Source organism: Lepidochelys kempii, chromosome 22 (genome assembly GCF_965140285.1).
Source record: "Lepidochelys kempii isolate rLepKem1 chromosome 22, rLepKem1.hap1, whole genome shotgun sequence".
Taxonomy (NCBI): domain Eukaryota; kingdom Metazoa; phylum Chordata; order Testudines; family Cheloniidae; genus Lepidochelys; species Lepidochelys kempii.
Window position 1 is genome coordinate 4,579,485 of NC_136401.1, and position 7,114 is coordinate 4,586,598.

The 7,114-nt window shown below is 44.8% G+C and overlaps 1 protein-coding gene across 5 annotated transcripts in view; it reads left to right on the plus strand.

The window, feature by feature from the left end:
• The window catches only part of FEZ1 (fasciculation and elongation protein zeta 1), a 165,746-nt gene extending 163,883 nt beyond the window's left edge, over positions 1–1,863 (plus strand). For all 5 annotated transcript variants that reach the window (XM_073320722.2, XM_073320721.2, XM_073320719.2 and 2 more), the window contains one exon: positions 1,506–1,863. In XM_073320722.2, the coding sequence (XP_073176823.1) occupies positions 1,506–1,522 (17 nt within the window). In that variant the 3' untranslated portion in view covers positions 1,523–1,863. The remainder of the gene's footprint in view (positions 1–1,505) is intronic.
• Positions 1,864–7,114: the final 5,251 nt, after the last annotated feature.

The window sequence follows — 7,114 nt, forward strand, 5'->3', positions numbered from 1 at the left end:
GACACAAATGCTGGAAAAAGAGCATTGGGAAGGAGACTGGGAGCCAGTGGGGATGGGGAATGGGAATGTGGGGGTGACTGGAGGTGGGGCAGGGAGAGGGATGCTTCAGAGGAGGAGCTGGGACGGGAACTGGGACTGGCTGGGCAAAGAGACTGGAACTGAAAGAATGGGATAAACACTGGGATGGAGGGGAGGAGACTGGGACAGAGAGTCCAGAGCGGGAGACTGGGACTGGCTGGGCAAGAAGAGTGAGGCTGGGATGAGAATTTTGAGGAGTGGAGACTGGCACTGACAAGGTGACAGGAATAGGACTGGGACAAGGAGCCAGTAGTGGGAAGGAGACGGGACTTGGACAGGCCGAGTTGGAGGGGAAGGGGCAGAAGGCCGCAAGCTTGGGGAAAATGGACAGAACAGTCTGTGCCCATTAGAGAACATTCCCCTTCAGAGCCTGGAATGGAATCCAAGATTCCCAAGTCTCTCCATTCCTCTGCTCTCAGCAAATATCAGTGAAACCCATTGGCAAAGTGTCCCATCCCAGTCAAGAGCCGGGCCACGGAGAGGGTTACAATCTCCTAATTCTACTAGTTACTCCGCTAGCCCATTAGAGCTCTGTGCAGTGGATCTAAAGGTTCCTGTCCCTGCTTATGACCCATGTTAATGTCTGTTTGATGCTACACGATGGAATTTCCGGTTTTTCAGTTTGCTTTTTTTTTTAAACTAGGTAATTACACCAAAAATTAAAAGAACATTATTAAGTTTGCAAAGTCAAGCACTCAAAAGGTAAGAAATGCCAGAATTAAGGTTGCCTGCAGAGCCTATATGCATCATGACACAGTCTTTAATTACATAATCACAAACATTTTTTCCACAGGACTTCTTGTACCCACAACCTTAATTCTGGCATTGCCTGTCTTCTGACTGACTTTGCAACCTTAATGCTCTTTGCATGTATTGTTTTGTGTGTAATATACTAGTATGGTGTAATACTAGAGGCCTAGATTCTCTTCTACACCCAGTTTCAAAAGTTGGGAAGCTGATTATGCCTTCCTGATTCTCTGACCACTTTTACACCAGTCAGAGTCTCACCATGTTTTAAAGCAACCTAGGGGCTACTCTAAGCCCCTCCAACTGGTAACAGTACCTATGGGATCCGCCACCAGCTGTGGGCTGCTTTCGGGTTATGCCCCTTCCCTTCCCCTCCTTATTTGCTACACCAAGGCAGCAGAAGTGGAGATGGCTGGATGAAGCATATAGTTTCTTTCTTCAGCTACAACAAGAGGGTTGTGTGAGAATCCAGTGCAATAATTGTACAAAGCCCAGAGTTGTAGTGTGGAGCTATTGACAGGGACAGCCCATGCTAGTGATAACCATCTGCAATGTTTGTGTTAGAAACAGTGCCCTTGTCTGCCAGTGTTCTCAGTCACTACATCTCTAAGCGGTGAAATATTTTCCTGCTTCATCTTAGAGCAACCAGGTCCTGAACTATCTCATTTTCTCTCTTCCAGTGCTCTGCCCTACCTAATCTGCCTTTGGAGCCGCAGTGCAACAAGAGACAACAAGGCCAGAGTCATTCCATCACAGGGACTGCATGATAGAGTCAATTCCAAAATGTGTATTTAAAAATGTATAGCATTAACCTGGATTAAACATAAGCAAAAAATATTCCTTTGCTGTTGGCTTCTAGTCCTAGTAATCATTGAATGCAAAAGTGAAGGCAGGTGCTGCTATTTTCTCTCTTTGCCACCTGACATAATGAAGACAGTCCTTCACCACACACTATGTATTTTTGGTCCAGCTTCCCAAAACATATCACACTATGGGACTAATTTTGAAATACCGAAATAAACTTTCATTTAATTAAAAGTTGTCACACTTCTTGGAGAAGCAGCTGCCTTACACCAGTTTTGAATTCAGATTCTCATGGCTGGGTTCCTTAACCCCTCAAATAGACAAATCTAAACTTTGGAAAAGAAAATACTTTATGCTCTTTACCTGAAAACAGTTCTTTGGAGCCATGGATTTGTTTTACAAAATGTTAAGCAGAAAACAGAATAGACAGACCTCCTAAGGTCTCTTCCAACCCTAATCTTCTATGATTCTATAGTAGGATTCTCAGTGGAAGTGGAAACTGTCCAAGAATCATAAATAGCTGAGCTAACATGCCAGTCTGAGCCTTTGCATGAATCAGGACTATTCACTTCTCTATCCCCATGTCTCTACACTCTAAACTCTTAAGCCAAATCCATCACTGGTAACATCTTTCTAACTTGTTACTGATTCTGAAGTGATGGTGTCATGATTAACTCATCTGGTTCAGAGTCCATTGTATCTGCTACCTCACACAAGACAGAGCAGATGAAATGATGTCAATTAACTTGTTTTGGGGGAAGAGCCAGGGATTGAAAGGCTAATTGAAGATGGAGCCCAGCTGAGAGGGAATAGGTGGGGCTGTTATAAAGCTAGAGAGTTGGCAGTAAAGGGGCTTTAAGGAAAGTAGTCTGTAGTTTCTCCCTGGGAGAAGAGAGGTGTGTTTGGGGTTACAGAGTTAGGTAGTCTGTAGTCACCTGCTGGAAGGAAGGAAGGAAGGAATTTGGGCTGATAAAACTGGAAAGAGGAGGAGGCCAGAAGATAAGAGCAGAGAAATAGGAAGGAGTCAAGGGGAAACAGCAACAGGGTCTGGATGGAAGTAGACCATAGTTACTGGAAGTAGGGTCCCTGAACTGGAACCTGGAATAGTGGGTAGGCCTGGGTTCCCCTACCAGACAGCGAAAGACTGCCTGGAACAGTTGTGCAATGAGACTTTGATACCACAACAGGCCTGAGTCATGAAGGAGTACGCTGAGTTCCAGATAGAGAGAGAAAGAGGGCCCCTGTGCTAAGAAAGGGCACCAGACCTGGAAGGAGTTAATCCCCTAAACTGCCAAAAGGAGACACCCTAGAACTGAGTGAGTTGTGTTGTAGACACATACACAAAATCCCATATTTGCACATACAAGTGAACATTTATATGCCCAGTTACTTACTGAGTACACACAGATGGGAATTTACACAGAAACCAGATTCAAATTTCACAGCACAGTTTAGCAAGGTAGCTAAAGGTAGCCGCTTGAAAGATAGCCTCTTTAAAAACTAGAGGCCAGCTCCACAAAGGGGCTTAGGCTTTGCAATGCCTCACTTTTAGGCACCTTGTCACCAGTGGAACCCACAGCTCAGAGTTAGGTAACCTGGGTTCCATATACAACGCATGGGGAAAGACAAGTGCCCAGGAATGGAATCCACAAAAGTCAGCATGCTGAGGAGGGAGCTGCCTAAGCTAGCTAATAGAAAATGCTAAGTCCTGCCCCTTCCAAGAGGTAACTCCAGGAGGAATGGAGATGCCTGTCTCAGCTGATGGTGATACCTCTCCTGGAGTCAGGTGCCTAAATAATTTTGTTGCAAAAAATAACACCCCGGTCAGTGAGGAATAAATTTGGAGTTGGGAAAACCACCGCAGGGTCCATTGTCCTGCAAACTTGCATGACCGTTAATCGCCTTCTGCTACTCAGGAATGTGACTCTCAACAGAGTGCAGAACATAGTGAACAGATTTGCAGCAATTGGGTTCCCAAACTGCAGGTGGACGATAGCACACATATCTCTATTTTGGCACCAGACCACCTTGCCACAGAGTGCATCGACAGAAAGGGCTGCTTTTCCATGCTTATGCAAGGGCTTGTAGATCACCCAGGACTCTTCACCAACATCAATGTGGGCTGGTCAGGGAAGATGCATGACTGTTCAGAAAGCTGCAAGCGGGGAGATTTTTTTTTCCCAGACTGGTAGATTACCATTTGTGATGTTGAAATGCCAGCAGTGATCGTGGGTAATCCAGCTGATCCCTTGGTTCATGAAGCTGTAAACCAGCCACCTTGACAGTATAAAGGAAGGATTCAGCTACTGGCACAGCATGACAGTTGAATGTGCCTTTGGTTGTTTGACAGGATGCTGGCATTCACTCACAAGATTGGATCTCTGTGAGAAAAAGATCCAACTGCTTATAGCTGCCTGCTATATCCTGCATAATAGCTGTGAAGCAAAGGGGGGAAGTTTCTGCCAGGGTGGAGGTGGACCGACTGTCAGCTGAATTTGAACAGCCAGATGCAAGGGTTATTAGAAGAGCTCAATGCAGAGCTATATGGCTCAGAGAGGCTTTGAAAGACCATTTTAATAGCAAACCAAAGTAGTGTGTGGTTGTGGTGTGCTCTACGTGGCCCTGCTCTTCTGTGACCTGCTATGAATCCGGTGGTGATTGCTGTACATGTAGGGATGTAACATTATCAATGCTTCTATTAATTTTGCTTGTGAATAATCTTATGAGTTGTGTGGCCCTGTGCAGTAACAGGTTGCTTTCAGAACTGATGAGCAGCAACCACCATATTTTGAACTAATAAAGATGGATTATGTTTCAAATAACAGAATTTTATTCTGTAACCAAATCAGTGCAATCCGCCCTCGCCCACTGCCAAAACCCCCACGAAACCCCCACAAATCAAAACCTGGGCAATTTAAAAACAAATACATTAAAAACGTAATAAAATTTACTAAATTAAGAGAACAGAAGTTATGAAGGGGAAAGTATATTTGTGTCCATTTCAGCTATATAATATCAGCTGTGGCTTTCACATGTCAGAGTATGTGAAGCTCTGGTTGACTTTAATGTCCTCCAGAGTGGAATGGCTGGGGTACTGCAGCAACCCCTGATGCCATGATGAATGTTGAGGGGGTATAAGATGGTCCCAATATTGAGTTCTCAGTGGGCTGCAGAGGGAAGGAAGCTTTGGCTTGTTGAATCTGCAGGTCCACCAGCGTCTGCAGCATGTCTGTCTGCTGCCTGAGAAGCCCCATTGTGTCCTGATGCATCTCCCTCTCCTTGTCCTGCACCTTTCTCCACTCCACTTTGTCCTTCTCCAGTGTGTCTGCAATGTTCATCCTCCAGGACCTGTGCTTGTTCTCTGATGAAGCACTGGTTTGCAGGATCTCACTGAACGTCATCCCGAGTCCTCTTCCTTCTGCTTATGTGGCTCAGACGTTCAGTGGGTGTGATAGGCCACAATGGCAGCAGTTGCAGCTAAAACACAGAGGTATCATTGTCAGTATATTCATTATGGAAAGCAAAATTTAAGAGGCTGAAATCGTTCCCCTGCTGGATGACATTTGGGGTTGATGTAAGTAATGCAGTGTCTACACTCAACCTGTGTTGACCTAAGTACATTGACTGACTTTATGCCACTTGGGCCGAGAATGTTATTAAATTGGCATAATGGGGCACACATTTAAGAGAACTGATTTTTTAGACAAAAGAAATGCAGTAGATCTAATCTACCCCACTGTCAATAAGGCATTTGATACAGTCCCACATGGGAAATTATTAGTTAAATTTGAGAAGATGATGGGGATTAATATGAGAATTGAAAGGTGCATAAGGAACTGATTAAAGGGTGACCACAACAGGTCATACTGAACGGTGAACTGTCTAAGGGGAGGGAGGTTACTAGTGGAGTTCTTCAGTAATCGATCTTGGGAGTAATCTTATTTAACATTTTCATTAATGGCACAAAATTAAAAATTTGTGGATGACACAAAGTTGGGAAATATTGCCAATACAGAGGAGAACCAACATATCATACAAGAAGGTTTGTACAACCTGGAGAACTGGAGTAATAGAAATGGGACACAATTTAATAGTGCAAGTACAAAGTCATGGATTTAGGGACTAACAACAAGAATTTTTGCTATAAATTGGGGCATATCAGAAGAGGAGAAAGATCAAATGCATCAAATGAGGTATTTCCAGGAGAGATAAGGAAGTGTTGTTACTACTATACAAGGAACTGGTGAGACCTCATCTGGAATACAGTGTGCAATTCTGATCTCTCATGTTTAAGAAAGAAATTGGAAGAGTTGCAGAGATTGGCTACTAGGATTTGCAGACTGTGTGGAGTGTGGCACCAAAGTGAACTTGTATCTGGGGGCTGGTTTCATTCCTTTGGGAGTGACAAACAAGGGTGGAAATGTCCGAGTATCTGGTTGTTAAGAACTTGGGGTCAGTGGTTTGCAGAGACTTGGGACCAGGCGGGCTGTCGGGTCACCCTGCAAGGAGCAAACAGGCTGGTGGAAGCCAGGGTGAGACCTTTACGCTTGGGGGCTGGCTAGTGCTAACAAGGCTCTGGACCATAGTAGAATAGCAGAGAAGTTAAATATAAACATAAAATATTCTTGCTAGAAGATTGCAAGATAACACTACTTTATTTCTTAGCATTCAGAATGACTACATACCAGAACCGAAAACCACAGAGAGAAAACAGGCTGCTCCCTAAGGCAGCAAGGCACAACTCCCTTCACCTGGCTTTAAGCTGGTGCTTTTCAGACTGACTCTACTCACACGCTTCGCTAAAAAGCCCCCTAGCCTGCAAGCAGGACCATGAACATTCACATGCTTTTAAACTCATAGGTTTTGATTCCAACACAGACCTCAGTACACCACAATTGAAGTCTCTCTAGTGAAGGCAAGCTCTCTCAGGAAGTGGAGTCCATTGTCTAGACAGTGGTCACAGGAGAATGTGACATATAGGAGGGATGTTAAAGAGACAGAGGGAAACAATTCATGGTTTGCTGTAGGTTGACCATATTTCCCTATGCTAAATACGGGACACTTGGTAAAATTACTCATATTCAAGCAAGTCAATCAACCAGAACTATGCAGTACAAATGTTCAAATTAACATCAGGTTGACTGAGCCCCCGTTAAAAAGAAATACTGAGTAGTTGGATTCTTTGTATTTACCTCTTTATCTTTAAGGCTTTAGGGTTCACATGGGGGGGTGACACATATACTCCTACCCCCCACACACATGGGGAGAGGTGATACACACACACACACGTACACCTCTCTCAAACGGGGGGGTGACCAATCAACTCTCCCCTCCCTGCCCAGCACACTCTGCCTTCCATGCCTGGCTGGGCCCCCGGGACTGACCTTCCTTTCCTTGTACGCGGTGCTGCCTTTTCCCGAGGTAACACATGTTGGAGGGCACACAGCATCACATGCCCCCTCTCTCCAGATTTCTGCCAGGGTTC